Source organism: Lissotriton vulgaris, chromosome 2_1 (assembly GCF_964263255.1).
Source record: "Lissotriton vulgaris chromosome 2_1, aLisVul1.2, whole genome shotgun sequence".
Classification (NCBI taxonomy): Eukaryota; Metazoa; Chordata; class Amphibia; order Caudata; family Salamandridae; genus Lissotriton; species Lissotriton vulgaris.
Window position 1 is genome coordinate 1,440,697,127 of NC_141687.1, and position 24,974 is coordinate 1,440,722,100.

Below are 24,974 nucleotides of genomic sequence, written 5' to 3' on the forward strand. Positions count from 1 at the left end.
CCGATTCGTTTTGAGAAGATATTAACTTAACCAGTCTAAAAATTCTGAACATTTTGCATGAAAAGGCATTTTAGGAACAATCTCTGCATTTGGTCATGCTGGATTCATATACCAGTCACAATCTGATATGTTGCATAAGAAATGTTCCAGGGTCCCCACTCACAACATAAACCATTCTAAAGTGGATGTCTTGAATTAGGTCTACGATGCAGAAACATGTAAGTCGATAACTGACAATGTATTGTCTCCTAGTAGTCACACTAGAAAACATCATTTATATACCGTAAAACTGAAGAGGCATGTAGTCAAGCTAAAATACTTAAGTTGCCAAAATAAATAACTCAAACAGAAAAGGCAACCCTTATTTTTTATTTTGTTTACAAAAAAGATAACATCTGTAAAGTAATAAAATACTCCCAAAGAAAAGAACCAAATGAGTATTTAGTTGCAAAACAGCAAACAACTAAGACAGACTATTTTAAAAGCAACAACCTAAGCCCTCCATGCATGTGCCTTTGCTCATCTATTAACAACACAATCAAGAGCACTTCACAACAGACCGTTGGTAAACTGGAGCCTGGAGACTGAAGAGTAGGCACTCGACTTCTGGTCCGCTTTTGGAATGATTCACTAAGCTGCTCTTTTCATCCACAGTGTGATGTTGGCCGCACGTTAAACAGATGCTGAATGTTATGCTACCCCAGAAAAAGTAAACCCCAAGATACCAGGGAAACCCCCTGGCACCAACAGCACAGCAAGAGCTGGAAATAACAGCAGCTGCAGTATGAGGCACAAGCGCTTTTAGGTGAAGAACTTCAAGCCAAATACCTTCTCCAGTGCACCTGAAACTGGCTTGTTGCATTAACCTATCAGCGAAAAAGCGCTCAAACTGAAACTTTTTGAGATTATGGGTAGAAAGTGCTCAAACTGAAACTTTATTGGATTCTGCGAAGCAAAACGTGATCACCATGCACCAAGATTCCTTTAGCTGCACAATCACTTTGTGCGCCTCTTTCAAATGCCCAGTAAATAAAGTTTCATTTACTTAAGGAAGCTGGTTACCCACCCCTCAGGTCCCATTCTTGCTACTCTCCGTTTTCAGAGATTTTTCTCTTTTTGTCTTCAGATTTATTTTGGAATATGTGGTCTCTGTAGAACTGGAGCTCCTTTATGCTTTCTGTAATGTCTTCCAGAGCTCTAGAAGAAAATGGAAAGAGACATATGAGCATGTAACCCTGTATATTCCACTGTCTCACCAGCAACTTCATCACCCCACCGCCCAGAAGTTGCTGCTAATTTAACTAATCCTGGCATGCACAGAACATAAGCAAGCAGGTTACTCAATTAACTTATTGAAACACACACTAGAATCTTGCAAACGAACCACGCAACTCCTGCAAAACACCAGAGTACAATATCTTCACAACACTGACATCTAACCACACAGAAGGTCACAGGAGGCAGGGGTATGGTAGCCAGAAATAACGCAAGCATGACAAAGTTAGTCACCCTGACTTGAATGCGTCACTGCAGGCAGCCAGCATTTTGTCATGTCAATGATTCCTTTAGGTAACACTTGCTTTTGTTTATAATATAGCACTGACCATCCTCAACCGAGCTTTGTCTCCTCTTACTGGATAACTTTATGTTAGTCTTTGACCATGTACAGTGCTCTGCTGCCTTTTGGCTACGTTTGTGATGTAGGCATACCACACACAAAGTTTAAAAGCAAACAGAAGTTGTTTTTACAGCATAGGATACCTTTACCATGCGTCCCAATTTTCCCAAGTACTACAGTGCGTTGCAGATCTGGGCATTATCAACTAAAGTCCAACTGCCTCTTGCTACGCACAACACATGGTCTGGTGAGCACCGTCATGGAGAATTCATTTCTGCTTCCCAGTCACTGAGAGTCAGGTTTCAGGAAATATATCTGACAACCTTGTTTTCTAGACAGACGCTTGTACTATAGTCCATCTTGTTCTTTTGCTTCTTTGGCAGAAGTATCTGCCTTGTAGTAGTGTGAACGATGTACAAATACATACCTCCATAAAAACATATTCATTTTCTGCTGGTACGTTTGACCATTTTAGAAGACCATTTATGTAGTTTTTAAAATGAAGAAGAATTCACAGCTGGTAAGTGGGAAGCTTCTTTATTCTGATAATCCGCTCTCCTCAACTGACACAGCCAACATTCTATTGTAAGCTCTAGTAGAACATTCCAAGAAGGAGAGGTTGAGAGGGGGAGGGAAGAAACCATGGAGAGGAAGGAGAAGGTAAGCTTAAACTGAGTAGATTACAACACATCTCCTTACATAGGGGAGAATGAAAGTTTAAGCTATGTCAACAAGTCTATCACCACTAAATGTCTGTCCATTTTCCAGGCGGACCACATTCTTGCTTGCCTTTGTCACTCATTGGGGAAGTTGTTTTTTACTCAGTCCAGTTTGTACGTGAGTGGGTTTCCTTACTATTACAGGACTGTTAACCTTGAAGTTATGATCTTTAACCCCATGTTTCTGGTCATACCAACTCTCATATCTCCTTTGGTGTTGTTGGATTTTCAAATGACTCCTCTTGATCGGGCGAAACCCACTTACCACCCTCCAACCACTGGAGATTCATCTTAGGGCTAGGTTCCTTCCCTCTTAGGGTCACAAAGGATGAGATCTCTGTGATAAGATTGGGTGTAGTATGGTATGCCCACATGCATTCTTTCAGTGAGCCTTCGATTTTATAGCCATTGGTGATGGCCAGTTGGATGTGTTCTTTTACCATGCGATTTGCTCTCTCCACCAGTCCATTTGCTTTTGGACAATGGAGTGCAGTTTTCTCATGTTTGATATTTAACTCCTCTAGAAATGCTCTCATCTCCTCGGACGTGAACTGCACCCCATTATCCGTCACTAAAATCGCTGGTATGCCTTCGTAGAAAAATATGTATTTTTAGGAAGGAGATGAGGTTGCTTGTTGTAGTGGAAGGTGTAAATTTTAAATTGATAGAGTGGGAGGTGTAGTCTTTGAGGACAAACATGAACCTCTTCTGGGGCCCCAAGACATCCATGGGTCCAATTATGTCAATGGCTAGTTTAGTCCATGGCACCCCTGGAAGTTCGACTGGAGATAGGGGAACTTTCCGTAAGAGTTTGCTTTCGTCACTTTTGGCACAGCTGGTGCATTCTTTAACCTTCAGCTCGACCATCGAGTCCATCTTGGGAAACCAAAAGCAACTTCTGACCTTGTTTTTTCTGAGGCTCCTGTCTAAGTGCCCTTCATGGGCCAGATCAATTATTTTATTCCTCAGGTCCATGGGTGGAACGATTTTCCCATTGCGGTATATTCTATCTGCCATGAGAGTCAGTTTATATCTTACTTCCCAAAAGTCTTTGATGGCTTAAGGGACTTCAAAGTGGTTCTCTGGCAAGCCAATGACAATCAACTCTTTGAGAACATTCATGTCACTGTCTTTCCTCATGCTCTCTTCCCATTCTTCCTTGGAAAGGGATGGAAGATGTACGGCTAAAATGGGAACATCTAATTGGTCTTCACAAGGACTGTTGTTCAGAGGAGACCTCGACAAGTAATCAGCCACCACATTCTCTGGTCCCGGTAAGTATTCCACCCTTAAGCAATAGTTCTCCAACCCCAGCACCCATTTGGTTATACGTGGAGAATTGTTTTGAATGTTTTTGGACGAGAACATGAATGTCAAAGGCTTGTGATCTGTGCGTATAATGAATTTTATTCCCCATAGGAAAAACTTGAAATTATTCATGGACCAGAAACATGCTGTTGAATTCAATAAAATAAAGATGATGGGTCCTTGTTGTAATGTTCATGTAGTATATTTATTCTTGGGATTAGTAGTCAGGTACAGCGTTCAAGTAGGAATGTAATATGGTAAGAAACCCCACCGGGAGCAGATAACTTCCTGCTCAGCCTCCAGGTAACTGATAAATCCCTTAAATAGCAACAGGTAGAATCATGGATGACATCACAGAGACATGACATAGACAAGCAGACACTAACACTAAGGAGGGACAAAGAGAGAGGAAGAGCAGGATATAACACATTCTAATGCTTCTCTCTCGATGACCGAGTAGTTGCGTTCCGAGGGACTAAGGGACCGAGAAGCAAAAGCTAGAAAACAAGTTACTCACCTGTAACTACAGTTATCCAGTATTGGTATCTTTCACAGATTCATATGCCTGAATCATTCCATGTCGCCGAGGTGGGAGTCCCACGCTAAATACAAAAGTAGTGCCAAGAGTAAATAATAGTAGTAGGCTAAAAGCAAAAGCCTAAGGACTATCAGCCAGATTCATGAAGCAAAATTGCGATCGCAATAGCTGCCAAAAAGCTATTGCGAGCGCAATTGTCTAAAACGGTATTTTAGAACATAAAAAGCGAATTCGCAAACACAGAATAGCGAATTCGCAATATTATTCGCAGAATCCCGGCAGTAGCCCAATAGCGAATCTGAAATTGCGAGAAACCACGGATTCTGCTAATACAATTGCGAAATCGCAATAAAATCGCAATCGCTATTCAAGAAAAATCGCAATTAGCGAAAAACCGGAAAATCGCTTTTTGCGAGGCGCAATTTAAGGACAACCCAAAGCAGGTGGTAACCATTAAAGCTAAGCAAAACATTTTTTGAAAAACCATTACCCAATCAGTAACAGGTGCTGGCCTGACCAAACACACTTAAGGAGATGCAGCAGCAGCATTAGGAGTCTCAGAATGCCAGGACTGTACATGGTGGTCAGGCGGCGAAGGCTACATCGAGCAGCACGGATCAGACGTAGGATCCAGGAGAGGATATTCCGCCAGCGGGTCACCCCGCTGAGCCAAACCAGAGAGCAAATATACGCTAAGTACCGCCTGAATGGGCCAATGATCATCAAGCTAATTCAGGACCTTGACCCCCTAATGCAGCACCCAACAAGGCGGACCAATGCCTGCCCACACATGTCCAGCTATTGTGCAGACTCCACCTTCTGGCCTCCGGGAGCTTCCAGGGGATAGTTGCCGCTGCTGGGGGGATATCCCAGCCCACCATGTCCCGCTGCCTAAGGAGTTTCCTAGATGCAATGCTGACCCAGCTACACCACCACATCAAATTTCCTATCAAATTTCCCACCAGGCAACAGGACTTGGATGAGACCAAGCATCAATTCTACAATGTAGCGCAATTTCCACATGTGATAGGATGCATTGACTCTACCCACATACACATCTGCCCACCAGCTGAAACGGAGTACATGTACTGAAACCGCAAGTCCTACCACTCCCTCAACATCCAGATGGTGTGCAATGCTAAGACATACATCACGGACATAGTGGCACAGTACCCGGGGAGCACACATGACTCCGTCATATTCCGGCACAACGGGCTCCACACACAACTGGCCAGGGGAGACTTTGGTGAAGGACACCTACTTGGTAAGTACACTTGGCCCACAATGTTACACTGTGATGAAGTATCTGCGCTGCACAGGCACTGACCCTCTGCTCCTCTCATTCAGGTGACAGTGGCTACGCCCTCCGTGAATACCTCACCCCATACCTCAACCCTGCTACACCACAGCAACGGCGTTACAATGTAGCACACATACGCACAAGGAATTGCATAGAGAGGACATTTGGGCTACTGAAGAGCAGATTCCGCATACTGCACAAGACTGGTGGGGCCATGTACTACAGTCCTGATGTGTGCTGCAGCATTGTGGCTGTGTGTGCATTACTACACAACATTGCTACCAAGCGCCGGATACCTGTAGAGATCTCTGGCAGTGAGTTGGAAGGGGACGACCGGCCACCTGCACATGTGCGTCATGCACGCGGGGAGAATCCAGCTGAAGGATACAGACGCCGCAACCACATCACAATGAACAGTTTCTAGTGCACCCACTCCCCTCACCCAACAATTCACAAATGCATGCCAATGGAAATAATGACATGAGGCCGATGTACGATGCTTGAATAAATATTATTGTTGAAGGCACAATAATAATGAAATTTTCCAATTATTTACATGCGAGTAGTATTGCGCCATACTGCTCTAAATCATACACAGGACATGCTTCTATCATCAGCATATCCCTGCCAATGGACAATAAAGTCAAGTGCGCCTCCGGCACGCCGCACCCAATCGCCTCTAAGGCTCATCCTCAGGGACGGCACGTGAACCCGCAGTGGGCCTGCTGCTGCGGTGTAGGACACCGACCTGTGAGGCAGACAGGCTGCTGACACTGGAGGTCCCCTCACTAGTGTCGTCCCCACCACCATTGGCTGGGCCAGTTGGATGTAGTGCCAGTACGGCACTGGTGACCTGCTCCAGTACACGCGCCACATCCTCGCAGCATTGCACCATCTGCTGCTGCATAGCCAGGGACCGACGTGACAGCTGGGAGGTGGCATTACCAATTACGTAGTTCGAGCGCATGTAGGCAGATAGGCGCGTAAGTAGCTGGCGGTGGCAGCGGCGGGCGATGTTGTGCTGCGAGATGATGGCCGCAGTGTTAGCCTCCATGGCAGTTGTCATCCGCTCTATCCTATCCGACACATTTGCTACATTTCTGCCAATGTTGTGGAGCTGGAGTTGGATTGCCCCTTGGCGTTGTGCCTGCAATTGATGGATGCGCAGCATCCGGCGCTCTATGCTGAGCACTGGCACACACAGCCATCCCCCTCCTGTCGCTGCGTGCTGTGCTCTGCTGGCGCTCCCTGCCATGCCTGCTGTGCTGGCTGGCCACAGTGGGTGTGCACACTGTCGCCGCTCTAGCAGCACCAGATGTTGAGGGTGCTGCTGGCGGTGGTGTTGTGGTTGCCAATGGTGCAGCGCCTGATGGAGCTGGCACTGATGGTGGTGGTCTAGCAGCAGGGATTGGAGCAGCGCCTGATGGAGCTGGCGCAGATGGTGGTGGTCTAGCAGCAGGGATTGGAGCAGCGCCTGATGGAGCTGGCGCAGATGGTGGTGGTCTAGCAGCAGGGACTGGAGCAGCGCCTGATGGAGCTGGCGCAGATGGTGGTGGTCTAGCAGCAGGCAATGGAGCAGCGCCTGATGGAGCTGGATGTGTGGCTGTTAGCACCTCCTCTGCATCCTCGTCTATCAGCAGCCTATCGCTGTCGCTGCTGTTGTTGTCAGCGCCACCTGTGGGGAAAATGGACGTAGATTAATTGCATGCATCTTTCACATGTGCAGTTGCTACATGCATGCTGGCTGACATTCCCTGACTGGCTGTGGCATTGCGTACTTTGGGACATGTCTGGCTGCATTGGAGTTTTTGTACATTGTGGGCAGACTACATGTCCCACAATGCTTTTGGGCATATCCTAATGTGGATGGGTTGCATGACTTGGGTTGATTATGGGAGGCTATAGGGTCATGGCCATTGTTAGGGGACAGGGTCGCAGTCGCATGCCACTTACCATGGCTGTCTTGGGTGGGTCGTGATGAGTCCAGAGGGATGACCCCTATACACGCCTCTCGCTCAAGTGTGTCCTCCACACGGTCCTCCATGGGGGTGTTGGGAGGGACTGTTGGTTCTCCACCTCCAGTAGCCTGGCTCTCGCCCAGCCTCTCTGCCACCCTCTCCTTGGCACGACCTCGGAGGTCGTACCACCTCTTTTTTAGGTCGTCTATCGACCTGTGTGTCACACCCACAGCGTTGACTCTGGCGCCGATCTCCAGCCACAGTCTGCGTTTCTCCGCCTCTGGCACCCTCCTGGAGTCCTTACCAAATAGTTTTGTGTGGTTTTCACACACACCATCTATTAGGTGCTCCAACTCCTGCTCGGAAAATTTCAGCTTGCGCTTGCGCCCGGTGTCACTGGGCCCTGGTGCTGCATCCTCTGCCATTGCTGCAGTCTCAAAAGTGAAAGATTTCAAAGTTTGGAGGTGTTCTGGAAGGCGCTCTGTGTGATGCAGCTCCGATCTCTGCCTCACTGTTCTGAATGGGGGTGGGAACTGCCTGCTTCCTGGTTGTGATGTCATCACTGTGCTCGAAATGCGACTTCCCGTTTTTGCGAGATCGCAATTCCTACACGGATTTGGACAGAAATTGCGATTTTTCTGCGATTTTGAAAAATCGCTATCGCATTTTGCGGCCGCTTGCGATTCGCTTTATTTTATCGCAGATTTTGATGAATGCCGTTCTGCGAATTCTAAATTGCGATTCGCTGTCAATCGCAATTTATAATTCGCAGAATTCGGTTTTCATGAATCAGGCTGTATGTCTTAGTAGCCTATCTACATCCTTATAGTAAAAAGAACCAAAGATTGGTCCCAGCCAATCAGCTGCTAGCACCCTCTAGAACCTTCCCAGCAGAGGCAGTTCTCTTCAGATTTTCCTAGCACAAGTGAGAAGTAAGTATCCCAGATATAGAGAACTGACTAGCCGGGGAGGAGGGTGGGTGCATGTGAATCTATGAAAGATACCAATACTGGATAAGAAATGCGTTACTTACCTGTAACAGCAGTTATCCAGTGTTGGTATCTTTCACAGATTCACATGCCTGAATCATTCCCCGTCGTCGGGGTGGGAGTCCCCGGTAAATAATTATAGTAATGTCACATAGACATATACTTAGTACTAGGCCAGAGGCCTCACATTAGTAGCCTATCTAGGTCCTTATGTAAAAAGGACCAAACTTTGGCCAGGAGCCAATCAGCTACCATCACCCTCCTCACCTTCCTGGAAGGAGCCCTAGTCCCTCAGATTTTCGTAAGCACAGTGCTAAGTAGTACCTACTGAGAGGGTAAAGGTGAGCCCTTCCAGGGGAGGCGGGTGGGTTGCATGTGAATCTATGAAAGATACCAACACTGGATAACTGCTGTTACAGGTAAGTAACGCATTTCTTATCCAGTATTATGGGTATCTTTCATAGATTCACATGCCTGAATCAGAATAGCAAGCAATAATGAGAACATTTCGCATAATACATCCATAAAGACATAATAATCTTATCATAAATTGTTACACAGATTATATAATACTCACAACCTGATAAGAAATGTGCGATAAATTACCTGGAAGGTGGGATGATAGGAAGAAGGCTCACCACTACTGAAATCGATGACGTAGGACCGCCTGTCCCACTGCTGCATCCTTCATAAGTTCAGAATCCAAGCAGTAGTGCTTGGTGAACGTATGTGGTGTCTTCCATGTCGCCGCTCTGCAGATGTCGACAATGGGTACCCCAGCGAAGAGCGCCATGGATGTGGATACCGCTCTAGTGGAGTGTGCTCGAACCTTTGAAGGCAGAGGATGGCCCGCCTGTTGGTGACAGAAGGCGATGGCCGCTGAAATCCATCTGGAAATGCTCTGTTTTGTCAATGCTAGGCCTTTCCTGGGCCTGCTAAATGCAACAAACAGTTGGTTGGACTTCCTAAATTGCTCCGTCCTGTGTATGTAGAATTTGAGACATCGTTTGAGGTCCAATGAGTGTAGAGATCTTTCAGCCGCAGATGATGGATTCAGGAAGAAAGATCTCAGGACAATAGGTTCGTTGAGATGGAAAGAGGACGGAACCTTCGGTATAAACTTAGGGTTAGTCCGTAGAATGACCCTGTCGTTCTTGAACTGGATGAAGGGGTCTTGCACAGAAAAAGCCTGCAGTTCACTCACTCTCCTTGCGGACGTGAGCGCCAGTAATAGAGCTGTTTTCCATGAAAAATATTTTAGATCTGCTCTGTGGATTGGCTCAAACGGGTGTTTCATTAGTTGAGCTAGTACCACAATTAGTTGCCATGTAGGTGGAGACGCTCTAACTGGAGGGAAAGTTCTGAATAATCCCTTCAGAAACTGTTTGATTAGTCTGTTAGTCCATAGTGAAGCTCCACACGAAGATCGTCTGAACCTGGATATGGCCGCCAGGTGGACTTTTATCGAAGCGTGTGCCAGCCCTGAATTGGCTAGGTGGAGCAAGTAGGGCAGAATTTGTGCTGGAGTAGAAGTGAACGGATGTAATTTCTGAGCTCTACACCACAAACAGAACCTTTTCCACTTGAGGGAATACGTCTTATTAGTACTTTCAGCCCGGGCCCGGGCTAAGACGACCCTGCATTCCTGTGGAATATCTAAATCCTGGAACTCTCTGAACTCAGGAGCCAAGCCGATAATTTTAGAGATGTTGGATCCGGATGCTGGACTTGTCCCTGGTTCATTGTGAGGAGATGTGGGCATGTCCTGAATAGAATTGGAGGTTCCAGCGATAGAAGGTGTAGTTCTGTATACCAGTGCTGGCGTGGCCACGCTGGGGCTATCAGGATCATGGTACAACTCTCTGCCTTCAGTTTCCGGAGAACCCTGGGGATCAGGGGAAACGGTGGAAAAGCGTAAGCAAAGACGTTGCACCATGTCATCGAAAAGGCATTCCCTAGGGACCTTTTATGAGGAAGCCAGCTTGCGTAATGTTGGCATTTCGCGTTCACTTCCGTCGCAAAGAGATCCAGGTGAGGCTTGCCCCAACGGGAGAACACTGAGTCGAGTGTCTTCTGGTCGAGCTCCCACTCGTGGCCAATGGAGCGCTGCCTGCTTAGCGAGTCTGCCAGGGTGTTGTCTACTCCTGGGACATACTCTGCCCGCAGAGAAATGTTGTGTTGTAGCAGCCAGATCCAAATTTGCTGAGATTCTTGAGACAACGTCCTGGATCGAGTACCCCCTTGTTTGTTCAGGTAGTGCATTGTGGTGGTATTGTCCGTCCTCACAAGCACTGGGGAGTTCCTGATTCGGGGTAGAAATGCTCGAAGTGCCAAGCACACTGCTCGTAACTCTAGCAGATTGATGTGGAGTTGTTTTTCTGCCACTGACCACTGACCGTGTACTTGCAGTCCTTGAAGGAACGCCCCCCATCCTTCCAGTGAAGCGTCTGTGGTTATCACATAAGGAGAGACTGGGAGTAGAAAAGGGAGACCCTTGTTTAAGTTGTCGCCCAGAAGCCACCATCTCAGAGCTTTCTTCATGACCTGAGTGATCTTGATCCAGTCGTCGAAAGATCCTGTACTTTGGATCCACTGATTTGTTAAGGCTTCCTGTAGAGTCCGCATGTGGAGGCGACAGTGAGGAATGAGAAAAATGTTGGAAGACATCATTCCTAGCAACGACTTGAATAGTCGAACCTTGACTCTCTTTTTGGTCTGAATGTGGACGGCCAGGGTCTTCAGCTTGACCTGACGTTCTCTGGAAGGGAAGGCTTTCTCCTGTTGTGTATCCAACGTTGCTCCCAGGAAATTGAGACGTTGTGACGGTTGGAGAGTTGACTTTTCCTGGTTGAGTGTTAGGCCCAGATTCTCGAAGAGATGAAGGCAGGCCGAAGAGGACCTGGCTACGCCTGTCTGAGTAAGAACTTTGACGAGCCAGTCGTCTAGGTAGGGAAAGACTTGGTGATGATGCTGGCGAAGGTATGCCGCTACCGGAGACAGACACTTTGTGAAGATGCGTGGAGCTGACTTCAGGCCGAATGGTAAAACTCTGAACTGGTAGTGTCTGCCTGCCACTGCAAAGCTCAGGAATTGTCGATGACTCTTGTGAATGAGGATATGAAAATAGGCATCCTGGAGGTCTAAGGATACCATATAGTCTTTTGAATTGAGTAGGTGTAATACCTCCTGGAGGGTAACCATACAGAAGGACTGCTTCTTGAGGTATTTGTTTAGGTTTCTCAGATCCAGTATTGGTCTCCACTGCTTCATCTCCTTTTTTCTGATCAGGAAGAATCGGGAATAGAATCCTCTCCCCTTCTGACCTCGAGGAACTCTTTCCACTGCTCTTTTCTGGAGCATTAGAGAGAGCTCCTGTTGAAGTAGGTTTAGATTCTTGTGCTGCATAGGACATGGTTGGTTCGGAGGAGGATGTTTCACAAACTCCAAAGTGTGTCCGAAGCGAACTAACTGCAACACCCACCGATCTGTTGTAATTTGTTTCCAATTGTGAAGGAAAGTTGGTAATTTTTCCTCCAACTACGAATTGTGGAGAAGAGGTGGAGGCCTGCTGTAGAAAGCAGTCATTGGCGTCTGTAATTGTCTTTCTTTCCTCCTTTCCCTCGAAAGGACGACTTGTTGTATGAGGATCGTCCTTGTTGCTGCCTCTGCTGATATTGAGGCTTGTACTGCTGGGAAGAGTTATAAGCGGACTTGTAACCTTGATAGCTGCCACGATTCTGTTGCCCTCTACCTCTGGACCCTCGAAAGGAATTAGTTTTGAATTGCAGGGTGCCTAGGGCTTTCGCCGTGTCGGTATCCTTCTTAATACCTTGTAGCATGTCATCGATATGCTCACCGAAGAGTAGTTCTCCATCAAATGGCATGTCTAGAACTTTGGCTTGCACTTCAGGCCGGAATGCTGTGGCTTTAAGCCAGCCCTGGCGTCTCAAAACCGCTGCTCCTGCCAATTGACGAAAGCCTGTGGAAGCGATATCCAAGGCCACATCGATCATCTCTGAAGCAGAGCGTTCGCCCTCCAGCAAAATCTTCTTAACTTCTTCTTTCTGGTCTTCTGGGATCGCTCCTAGATATGGGGCTATATCTGCCCATATCTGTCGATTGTAACGACCTAGTAATGCCAGAGAATTTGCAGCCCTGACTGATAGGGCAGACATGGAGGAAAATCTTTTGCCAATGGCATCAAGTTTTCTCCCCTCTTTATCAGGAGGCGCTGTTATTGCCGCTGACGGGTTGCTGGACTTCAGCTGAGCGGCCTGTGATATTACAGAGTCAGGTTTAGTTTGGCCAGTTAAACATGCGGGTGCAGTGTCTGGGGCTTTGTACTTCCTTTCAAGTCTAGCCGGCACTGGAATAAGAGAGGACGGATTTTTCATTATTTTAAGTCCTTGCTCCCATATATAATCGATCACTGGAATGGATTGAGCGGATCTCTTGAAGGGTTCCTTAAAATCATGAAGGAAACAGTCCTGCGTTTCCGATGCTATTTGGATGTTGAACCTTGCAGCCGCTCTCCCTACTATATTATGAAATCCCCCTAAATCTTCAGGGGGTGAATCGTCCTGTACTTGGTCTGGGGATGCTGGATTCGGGTTGGCGTTATCATCAGAATCCTCATCATGTATTTCACCTTCCTCGTCTTGGACCTCATCATCTCTCATTTCTTCCTCATATTCATCCTCATCCGAAGAAATTTGAGAAGGTAACTTCTCTTGCTCCTGACGCACAACCAGCGGAGTTGGTCGCTGTCGATGCTGAGGAGTTGGCGCTTCCTGTTGTGCCTGTACTCCTGATGCAGGAGCAGATGATGGAAATCTTTGCTTATAGTCCGAAATTAGAAACTGGAGGTCAGAGACAATTGACGCTGGAAGGCACACCATAGGCTGAACAGTGGTATGTTCCCGAACTTCCTCTTGAATTGTAATCTCTTCAAAATCTTCACAGTCTGAACTCTCATGAACTTTGATGTTGAGATGAGAGGGACTGGATGCTATGGGAAACATATTCTCTACATCAGGATCTTCTGTTTCTAGAAACTGTGTTGGCAGCAGCTGTTGGACCTTGCTAGGTGAGGTCATCTCTGGTGTCACCAGACATGATGACATTTTAAAATGGGTATACGTATACTTCAATGAAGGAGAGCCCTTAGATTGTAGATCATCTGACATGGTGTCCGTCGACTGTGGAGCGTCTACGATTTTTGATGTTTTATCAGGCATTTTTATCGTTGACTGCATCGACGTCGTTGATGTCCTCGTCGACGACGACTACGATTTCTTCGTCGACGGTGGCGTCGACACTGAAGTAGTCGACGACGATGGCTTCGTCGACGGTCTCGTCGACGATGGTGTCGACGGTGTACTCGTCGACGGTGTCCTCGTCGATGAGGTAGTCTTCGTCGACGAGGTAGTCTTCGTCGACGGTCTCGACGTCGACGTGCTCGTCGACGATGGTGTCGACGTCGACGGTGTCCTCGTCGACGGTATCCTCGTCGACGATGTAGTCCTCGTCGACGATGTAGTCCTCGTCGACGATGGGATCTTCGTCGACGCTGAAAGCTTCGCCTTCGTCGACGATGAAGCAGACGTCGACGGGAGCGTCGACAGAAGCGTCGTCGACGGTTTTGTGACAGGAATTATAGAAGGTATTGACCTACCCATCGTCGACGATGTTGTAGCAGTCGATGCCATGGAGAAAGTAGACGCCGTGGATGTCGAAATGGAGACTGTCGACATCGTCACAGGCAGGCCAGAAGATACCATAGCAGGCTTCTTGAAGTCTGTCATCTGAAGAGAAGGTTTGACCTTAGGATGACCCTCCATGGACTTTGGCTTCTTGTGAGAAGGCGCAGCAGACTGACCTGGAGATGTCTGTCGAGGCCTTTTAGGAGAGGAGTGGAAGTTCCTGAAGGAACACTCGCTCTCACCTGAGGAGACTAGCTGCTCTTTATCCTTCAGTCTCTGGAGCCACAGAAGCAGTCGCCCTTCCTTGTCCTTCAATGTCTTGACCGGGAGAGTGAGACAAATCTTACATTCCTTGGCAGAATGCTGAGGATAGAGGCAATACAAGCAGTCTTCATGCTTGTCCTCTATATGTAACCTCATTTTACTACAAGAGGCACAGGGTCTAAAAAGCCCTTTTTTAGGAGTAGTAGACATAATAAATACCAATACTCCTTTCAAAGCTGAAACTTGAAGAGATGATAGGGTAAATCCAAAGATATGGGAAAAAACCTGAGCAGAGCTCAGTGGAGACTCCCTTAGCAGGACGTGCGGTAGAAAATCTGAGGGACTAGGGCTCCTTCCAGGAAGGTGAGGAGGGTGATGGTAGCTGATTGGCTCCTGGCCAAAGTTTGGTCCTTTTTACATAAGGACCTAGATAGGCTACTAATGTGAGGCCTCTGGCCTAGTACTAAGTATATGTCTATGTGACATTACTATAATTATTTACCGGGGACTCCCACCCCGACGACGGGGAATGATTCAGGCATGTGAATCTATGAAAGATACCCATAATACTGGATAACTGTAGTTACAGGTAAGTAACTTTTTTTCTTATCCAGTATTGGGGTATCTTTCATAGATTCACATGCCTGAATCAGAGTAGCAAGCAGTATAACATATACTGTTTGTGGATGGTGGGAGACACTGCTTCATAAACTCCCAAATAGCATCCTCAGTGTTTGAAAAAACATCTTTGTATTTTTATTTTTTTAAAGGAGTAGACTTAAAGAAAGCAAAGCTATATCCAAGTATTCTCATATATATATATATATATATATATATATATATATATATATATATATATATATATATATATATATATATATATATATATATATATATATATATATATATATATATCTCACCGAATCTCCTCCTTTCACAAAGAAGCAGAGGCCACACAGGGGAGACAGTGGATGCTCTCTTTAATTAATCTGCGGCATTATGCATTTCGGCCTGGCGGCCTTCCTCAGATGCCTAGCAATGTTCAGGCGACTGCAACAAACACTACTTAAATGTCCTGCTGGCCCTTATTGGTCAGAGTTCGCCCTGCCCCCTTAATTTGGTCATGTGCTCACCACTCGCCGCCGGTAATGACTACGAGTCCCAGAATCCCCTTCTCTGGTACGTGTTGCACGGGGACAATTCCATGTGGTTAGGCAAAGTTCAGGCAGTTTGTGATATGCTGACAATCCATTTCCCGTGACTTTAGATCAAAGAAAGCTTCCTCCGGTCCCCAAACGTTCCTGCCATCCAGCGTTCAGTGTCCACAGGGTTGGGGAAGATATGACAGTTCGATCTCCCCTCCGTGAAGTCACGGACTTGTTACAGCTGCCCTTGTGATGTCTGTGCTGTGTGGCGTGATCCGGGTCTCCCAATAACTTGGACAAAGAGGAAACTTGCCGGAGTATATATACACACACATACACAAATATTTAAAATTTTGCAGACATATATATCTGTAAATTTGCATGAATATTAAAGAATGGAATACATAAAAGGGCAAAAGTACCAGAGTCTGATCTCAATGAAAGAGATGGCGTAGAACAGCCTGTTCAACTGCTGCATCTTCTTGAAGCGAAGATTGAAGACAGTAATGCTTTGTGAACGTGTGGACATTTTTCCATGTCGCAGCACGACATCTATTTCCCAGAGTTACTCCAGCAAACAAAGCTGTCGACGTTGATACTGTTCTTGTCGAATGAGCTTTGACTTTCCTCTGAAAAGGTTTGTTAGCCTTGTCATGACCATCCTTTTTATGCTGTAAAACCAATAACTTGTTGAATGTGTATATTATATTTGCTAAAATTCTTTTATGGTTTTTATCTAAAAATCGAATAAAGAAAGATTTACTTGCTTGTCATGGCAGAAATGAATAGCAGATGCCAGCCATCTGGCTATTGTTGCCTTTACAGCATTTCCAAGAGTTGCTTGACCATAAGCCAGGAACAGCTGGTTGCATCGTCGTACATCCTTAGTTTTCTGTAGGTAGAATTTTTTAACAGTGTTTAACATCCAGCGAGTTTAATGCTCCTTCAGCTGAGGTGGATGGATCCGGAAAGAAAGTTTTTAATCTTACCGGTTCGCTCAAGTGAAATTGTGTTGGTACCTTAGGAATGAACCTGGGAGTTGTTCGAAGGGTTACGTAGTCCCGAGTAAAATGTTAAAAATTGTTTCTTTATAGTGACAGCTTGGATTTTACTAACCCTTCTAGCGGAGGTAAGAGCGAGTAAATGGGCAACCTTCCAAGTGAGGAATTTGAGATCAGCTTTATGGATCGACTTAAAAGGATGCTTCATTAACTGCTCTAGCACGGTGTGGAGTTCCCACTCTGGAGGGAAGGCTCGGAAAAGTCCTTTCATAAATTGACAAGTGAAGAAGAGAAGAGAGAAGGGAATTTTGAGCAATTCCTGAATCTGGAAAGAGCAGCAAGATGTACTTTGACCGATGGAGTAGGCCCATACTTGGCTCTTGTTCTGCAGGAGCTTGAATTGGGTAATTATTATTTGCCTCACACCAACAGCAAAAGTCTTGATTGTGCTTTGAGCACGAGATTTGGCAAATATTTCACGACAGTCCTGTAAAATGTTGAGGTCCGTGAACTCTAAGAAATCAGGATCCATACGTTCCAGTGCAGTGACTGTGGGTCCGGATGAACCACTTAGCCTCCGTCCCATGACAACATTGTAGGCGTCGGCAGTAGGAGAATGGGCTTGTCTTGAGACAATAGTAGAAGTTCCTGGAACCAATATTGTCTTAGCCAATGGGGTGCAATCAGAATTAGACTGCAGCCTTCCAGCTTCATCTTGCGGTGCACCTTTGGAATCAAAGGTATTGGGGGAAAAGCGTACGCACAAATCCCTGGCCATCGAATGGACAGGGCATTCCCTCTTGATCCCAGTTGAGGGAACCTGCTGGCATAATATCGTCATTTCTTGTTCTCTCTTGTTGCGAATAAATCCAGTGCTGGTTTGCCCCAAGCTTGGAACACTGTTTGACTGTTCCTGTTCCAGCTTCCTCTCGTGACAGTCCTACTGAGACATGCTCAGCGTGTCCGCCAGGGCATTGTGGAGACCCCTGAAGTGTTCAGCTCTCAGGGCTATCTTATGGAATGTGACCCATTCCCACAATTCCAGAGCCTCTTGCGAGAGCATACCTGATTTCATTCCTCCTTGTTTGCAGATATATTAAATGCTGATGGTATTGTCGGTCCGGACTAGCACAGAGGAACCCGCAATCCTCAGGAGGAATGCTTGGAGAGACAGAAAAATGGCACGGAGCTCCAGCCTGTTGATCTGCTGTTGTTTTTGTCTTTAAGACCATCTTCCTTGAATCTGCAAATCTTGCAGATGACCTCCCCATACTTCCATGGAGGCATTGGTTGTTAAAACGAAATCTGGAATGGTCTGTAGGAACGTGAGACCCTGGGTTAGATTCTCTATCTGCGACCACCAATGTAGAGAATTTATCATGTGCGGTGTGACCTTGATGGTATCGTCGAACGAACCCATGGCTTGTTGCCATTGAAGTTGCAGTTCCTCCTGAAATGGTCTAATTTTGAGCCATGCCAAGGGTATGAGATGCATCGCTGAAGAGCACATCCTTAGGAGCATAGCAAACATTCGGACTGAAACTGACTTTTGTTTTTTAATTAATCATGCCAATTTCAGCCGGCGGCCGTGTGACAAGAATGCTTTGCACTGGACCGTGTCTAACCTTGCTCCGAGAAAAAACATCATTTGGAGAGGACGCAACTGTGATTTGCTGTCATTGAGAGTCAGCCCCAGAGAAGAGAAGAGAAGAGATGGATACATTCTGCTGTGGCAATCTTGGTTTCGTGTTCCGAAGGACCATTGAGCAGCCAATCGCCTAGATAAGGGAAGCCTTGTATTCATTGAGATCTCAATGCTGCTACCACTGGTGCCACGCACTTCGTGAAGATTATTGGTGCCGACTTCAGCCCAAATGGGAGCACTTTGAACTGATAATGGGCGTCAGCTACTTAACAGCGAAGATATTTGTGATGTTTGGGTGTGGATAGGTATGTGGAAATACAGGTATTTCATATCCAGAGAAGCCATAAAATCACCTTCATTTAAACAACTCAAAATCTAGTGAAGACGAGGGGGAGGGGGACCCCTGGGCGGAGTAGTAGGTGGCTGTTTGATTAATTCCAGGGTGTGGTCGTTGGTTACTAGGTCTAGAACCCATTGGTCTGATGTAATTTCCTGCCACTTGTGAACAAAAGCTGAAAGCTTCGCGCCCATGAGTAAGGAGGGTAAAATGTTTGGCGCCCTGTGGAGATCACTGCTTCCCATTAGCGTCTCAGCCTTGATACTGTGAGCTCTTTCGACCACCCTGACTGGAGAAACTAGTTGTAGACTAATGACGGTATGATGTCTGGCTGCAAGGCTGTCTATACTGGGATTGATACTGCCTATTCTGATGGTTTTGGTATCCTACTCTTGATGAAAAACCATGTCCTCTCGTTCCTCTGAAAGTTCCGCGCCCGTATTGAAAGGTGCCTAATGATTGTGCGGTATCCGTGTCAGTTTTTATTGCTAAGAGAGCCTCATCAATATGTTTACCAAACAAAGACTCTCCATCATAGGTAATGTCTAGAATCAATGTTTGCCCATCAGTTCTGAAAGTAGTGGCTTTAAGCCATCCCTGGCGTTTAAGCACTGCAGCCCCTGCTAGCTGGCGGAAGTTAGTGTTCACGATGTCCAAGGCACAATCTATAGTTTCCGATGCAGCATGTTCCAACAGAATCTTTCTTGCTCCTTGCCTTCGGTCCTCAGGAATGAGGTCAATGTGACTCACCATGTCTGACCACATTTGACGGCCATAACAGCCGATCATGGCTAGAGAATTGGCAGCTCTAATAGAGGCCTCTGCCATGATAGAGAATCTTTTTTTTTCTAGATCGCTTCTGGACGGCCTGTTAAATTACTGAATCTGGCAGAGGGTGGCTAATCAGACAGGATGGGCTTTTAGCAGGTGCACTGTATTTCTTTTCTATACGCGGAAGCAACTGCCGGAATCAATGTAGTCTATAGGTACCGCTCTTGTGATCTTCCTGGACTCTTCCTTGAAATCATAATGGACATATTCTGTCTGTTAGACTGTAACTGGCAGTTGAAATCTAGCTGCTGCCCGCTGCATTAAATTATGTACAGGATGCAGTCAGACTATATCATCGTAGACTAGGCTGTTGTAGACATGGTTATGTAGGTGAGGTTATCGCAGACAAGGCCGTCGTCATAGATGATCGTCATGAACAACCATCCTAGATGAGGCTGTCGTAGACGACCGTCATAGACAATACCATCATAAATGAGGCAATCATAGGTGATGCCATCCATAGATGAGGCAATCCTATGATGGCCATCTGTGGATGAGGCCACCATACATAGATGAGGCTGATGTAGACGACCGTCCTAGACAATACCATCATAGATGAGGCAATCGTAGATGAAGCTGTGTCTCTGTGAGAAGCGCCTTATCAAGACTAAAGCCAAGTCTTTTTTTGCACGCCCTCTGGAGACTCCTGGAGCGACCAATTCCTTTGACCTCTCCTATGAGGTGAAGGAATCCTCGGTGTCCTCATCAGAAGTGACAGATTTAAGTCTCTGTAGTCCCAAAATTAGCTTAATCTCTCAGAACGTGAGGGTTTTTGAGGAAAAAGGTTAGACATATTTCGTAGTCTATTACCTTGTTTTCTGCCACTCTGCCATATTACTGCCTCATTAGTGCCAGGGTCAGAGAAATGACGTATAATCTTGGATGAGCAAAAAAGAAGTAATAGTTGAAGAAACTGAGCAGAGCTCAGTGAGACTCCCTTCACACACGACGTGCAGTCAAAATCAGAGGAGAACTGCCTCTGCTGGGAAGGTTCTAGAGGGTGCTTGCAGCGGATTGGCTGGGACCAATCTTTGTTTTGTTTTTTTTAACTATAATGATGTAGATAATCTACTAAGACTTAGGCTTTAGGCTTTTTCTTTTAACCTCCTACTATTATTTACTCTTGGCACTATTTTTGTAATTACCGTGGGACTCCCACTTCGGCGTCGGGGAATGATTCAGGCATGTGAATCTATGAAGGATACCCCAATACTGGATAATCATGGTTTCCCCATTCTCACCTCTTTGCGATAATATCGCTCCTAGCCCTTTATTGGATGCGTCTGTGGGTAACAGTTTTCTTTTTGAGGTCAAACGATCTTATAGCTGGTGATTCAAGGATTTCTTTCTTCACTGTCTCTACCATTTTGTTGCGTTTCTCTTCCCATACAAATGCCTTGGTTTTTTAGGAGATAGTGTAGGCCATCACACAATTCAGAAAAAATCTTTACAAACTTGGCCATGTACTCAACCGAACCTAAAAAATACTTGAGTTCCTCTTTGTTGGTTGGGTATGGAGCATCCTTGACAGCTTGCATCAAACTGTACTTAGGACGGAAACCTTCTTGGGAAATAGTGTGCCCCAGGTAGTCTACCAATCTTACCTTGATCTTACACTTATCTAATTTCACTGTTAACCCTGCATCAGTGAGTGTCTGGCACACTGAGTTAAGATGTTATGTTCTTCAAAGGATGACCCATACATAAGTATATCATCCTGAAAGCATAGCGTGTTTGTGAAGCCACTGAGGATTTGTTGCATAATCTTTTGAAAAATTGCCGCTGCAGAGGCAAGACCGAACGGCATCCTGACAAACATGTATGCTCCAAATGAAGAAGTAAATGCTGTTAACGGTCTAGACTCCGGGTGCCACTCCACCCGGTGATAAGCCATCGAAAGATCGATGACCGAAAAGAACTTGGCCCTCCCCATAGTGCTCAACATCTCATTTATATTGGGAAGGGGAAATCTCTCTACCCATATATTTTCGTTGAGGATGCGTAGGTCCACACAGAGGCGGATACCTTGTCCATTAGCTTTGGACGCTATGACTAAAGGCGACAACCACTAAGGAATCTATGGGTTGGATGAACCACATCTCACATAATTTGGCGCCAACCAATAAGGAATCTATTGGTTTGATGACCCCCCCCATCTCACATAATTTATCTAATTCCATCTTGAGGGGCTCTCTCAAAAGGAGAGGGACTGGGCGGGTTCTGTGAACAACAGGTTTGGCTCCCTGTCGGACTTTTAATTTTGTGTTGAAAGTCCCTTAACTGTCCTAACTTGTCTGCAAAAAGATCACGAAAGGCCTCACGTAGAAGACTGTTGCTGTTGGGAGTTTCCACCAAAATGCATGGTTAGAGGCGGCAGACCCGGAAGCAGAGGATGGCCCGGGACCAGGGTTCGATTCCAGACGCGGCAGGGTCGTGGACCAGGGTCAGCGGACTCGATAATTCTCGCCTCGGTGCCTACTCTAACCAGGGATCACACTCGGCAACTCTGGGCATTAGCTTGCCTCATCTTCACAACGGACCCCCACATACGCTCACAGGGAAAGCCAGGACGGGTTCCCCAGCAGTCTACAGCGCGGAGATAACCCCACGGTGATCAGGCGCTTTACAAGACATCATTACATTACATTACATTACATTACATTGTTAGGGTCAAGTATAATACCTAACTCTTTCTGGTGTTGCCAGCCCAGGAGATTAGCTCCACTCTCTACTACATACACCTTACCTACCGTAGATCTCCCCTTGAAACCTATGTGTGCCTTTACCATGCCGACAAGGGGAATGGGGTCTTTGGTGTACCCTGCAGGTGAGATATCAGGTGTGCTTAGCTCTAACTGTGCACCTCTCAGGGATTTCTCAAAGCCCATAAGATTAATTAGCGTGACTGAGGAGTAGGAGTCAGCATACATTTCTATTGGCTTATTGTCAATATGAACTATGCATTAAGAAAAAATGGGTTTGTAAGACCCATCATGGTCTTATTTGGAAAACACATTTTGCAGGTTGTTCATTTTCCACATTGACCATTTTTACGGTACTGTTTTCTCCATCTCTACACACTCTGGCGAAGTGTCCTCTTCTGTTACACCTCTTACATGTGACACCCTGCGCAGAACAAAGGGACTGTTGGCTAAATGATTACTACTGCCACACCTAAAGCATTCAAGACCTTGTCCTTCTTTAGTAGCTCTGGTGACAGGTACATCTTTTGTAACTTCCTTATTTCTTACTTTGAGCACTTCACGGTTTGAAACTTCTACTTGGACAGCAACAACTACTTCTTCCGTAACTTTAATTTCTTTTATGTACTTCGCTGTATGTTCAATGGACTGAGCTTAAGAAATTGCCTCTCTCAGTATGGAGTTTTTTGCAAGTAGTTTTTCCTGTACTCTGGTACTGTTCGTGCACCTGACTAATTGATTCCGTATGAGGGAATCCCTGAGATCACCAAACTCGCATAACTGAGTGACCCAATGTAGTTGTTGGAACAAAGAAGGGGTTGTGTCCTGTTCATGCGCTGGGTAGGACACGTAAATGTATGAGAGAAAGGAGGGGACCCAGACGCTTTTGGGTTCTGCCAATAATTTTATTTTAGGCAGATTTTTCACCCTGTTGTGTTTATTCAATGGGTGCTTTTTTGATTTTTATATTCAAAATTTAAGGATACTTCGTTTAAAGATGTATACATATATTGTATTTAACACTAAACACATACTTTTGTGATATTTACAATACAAGAAAACATTACTTTTCAAAAATTGACATTACATTTAAACAATAGTGCAGCTTGTACCCTGCTAACAGATTTTGTCACCAGACCCGTTTTCAAAATGTCTTGAATGTATTATTGTGGTCTGGTATCGCAAGGGAAAAAAAGGGGGGGGATTTTTTTATTTTACCCAATCATTGACAAAAAAATGTGTCTCTTCTTGTTTTCTACCCTTTGCGATATAAAGACTCCCTGCCCCTTCCACGGTTATTGGAACTCTTCATGCTGGACTTTGAAGGTAACTCTTTCAGCAGGACTTACATGGTCCTTGTATTTGGCCCCCGCTCTATCTCGGTCAGCCCGGACTTTACTTACCAGATATCTTCAATTGCACATCTCTGGTTCTACTGATTGGATTCTTGTCATTTTGGAGTCAAATAAATTATTAAATATGAATTTATTTTTCTAAATTAGAGCAGGATTTTTCTTGTGTTTCGTTTTCATTTTATTACTGGTTGAAGTGCAGCATAAACACTTTACACATTGCCACAAAGTTAATCCTAACTGCTTTTGTGCCAAGCTACCAAAGAGTTAAGTGCAGGTTAATTTGCGGTTGTTTGTGACTTCACCTTGATGGAGATTGTGGTTGCTGCTTGAGTAGGGTTTCACCCCCTGAACTAATAACCTAATTTCCAACACTTCAACATCTAGATCGTGATTAACTTGGGTCCTCAAGTGCCAGATATATGTTGGGTGTTCCACATATACTTAGAAAAAAAAGAAATCTAAACAAAATACATTAACAAAGTGCTTATCCAGAATCTTTTTGAGGAATATGACGCTCTTGGATCTATATTGAGAACGCATCATACATACACACAAACTGACAAGGGAACTTTGCAAACAGCTATTAATTAAACACACAAATTTACAGCAACTGAATGTACGCTTAAAAATACTGTTTTGTAGATTGTATAGTAAAAAAATTTTTTTTTTGTACCCAAGCACATTGAAGAACAAGTTACTTACATTCGGGAACACCTTATCTGGTAAAGACTCGTATCTAGCCGCAGATTCCTTACCTTAGAATATTACCCAAGCGTCAGACTGGATCCAGAAACTTTGAGCAGGTACTCTCTGTGGCAGTGGCTGACTCCGTGTCGGAAGTGAAATGCACAGGCATATAAATGTGCCACACCAGCACGCTGCCACAATGTCAGCTGATGTATCAGTGTGCCGGCACTCTGGACCTCAAAGGGGGTCACCCTAAACAGAGAAATTCATTTGCAGAGTGCGTAGGATGGGTCAGTAAGCAATCTGCGGCTAGATAGTCTCTACCAGATAAGGTGTTACCGAAGATAAGCAAATTCATCTGAGAGAGACTTCTTAAAACAGATTCCTTTCTGTAGGATAGATACTCTAGCAATACCTTCAAGGAGGAGGGTCTGCAAACTGATTGGGGCCCGGAAGTCCAGGAATGCCTTTCACAATGTACCAGACTGTCCAGGCCGTAGTGTTTAGTGAATGTGTGCAGAAATGCTCATATTCCTGCCAGCAGTTGTCCAAGACCAGGATACAGCAAGCAGTGGTCGTAGCTTTGGTGGAATAACCTTGTAAGCCTTCAGGGGATTGCTTCTTGGACAGCGCATAGCAGATTTTAATGCAGAGAAAAATCCATCATGAGATGGTTCCTGCTCATGCAATTTTACAGTTACTGTGTGGTAAATCCACCCCAGTACCATCCAGTTAGGATTAAGCCCTATGGAATGGGGAATTATTACCTCAGACTTATTCTTCAAGTCACAAAACAACTTGGAATTCCCAATTCCATGGAGTTTAATACATACATTTTCCATCTGCTCTGAAGATGTGGGGGCCAGCGGGTGTAG

At 45.6% G+C, this 24,974-nt stretch overlaps 1 protein-coding gene across 1 annotated transcript in view; it reads right to left on the reverse strand.

The window, feature by feature from the left end:
* Positions 1–348: 348 nt before the first annotated feature.
* LOC147732720 (oligoribonuclease, mitochondrial-like) overlaps positions 349–24,974 on the reverse strand; it is a 241,253-nt gene continuing 216,627 nt past the window's right edge. Inside the window, exon 7 of the mRNA XM_086957277.1 lies at positions 349–1,197. Coding sequence (XP_086813403.1) covers positions 1,086–1,197 — 112 coding nt within the window. The 3' untranslated portion in view covers positions 349–1,085. The remainder of the gene's footprint in view (positions 1,198–24,974) is intronic.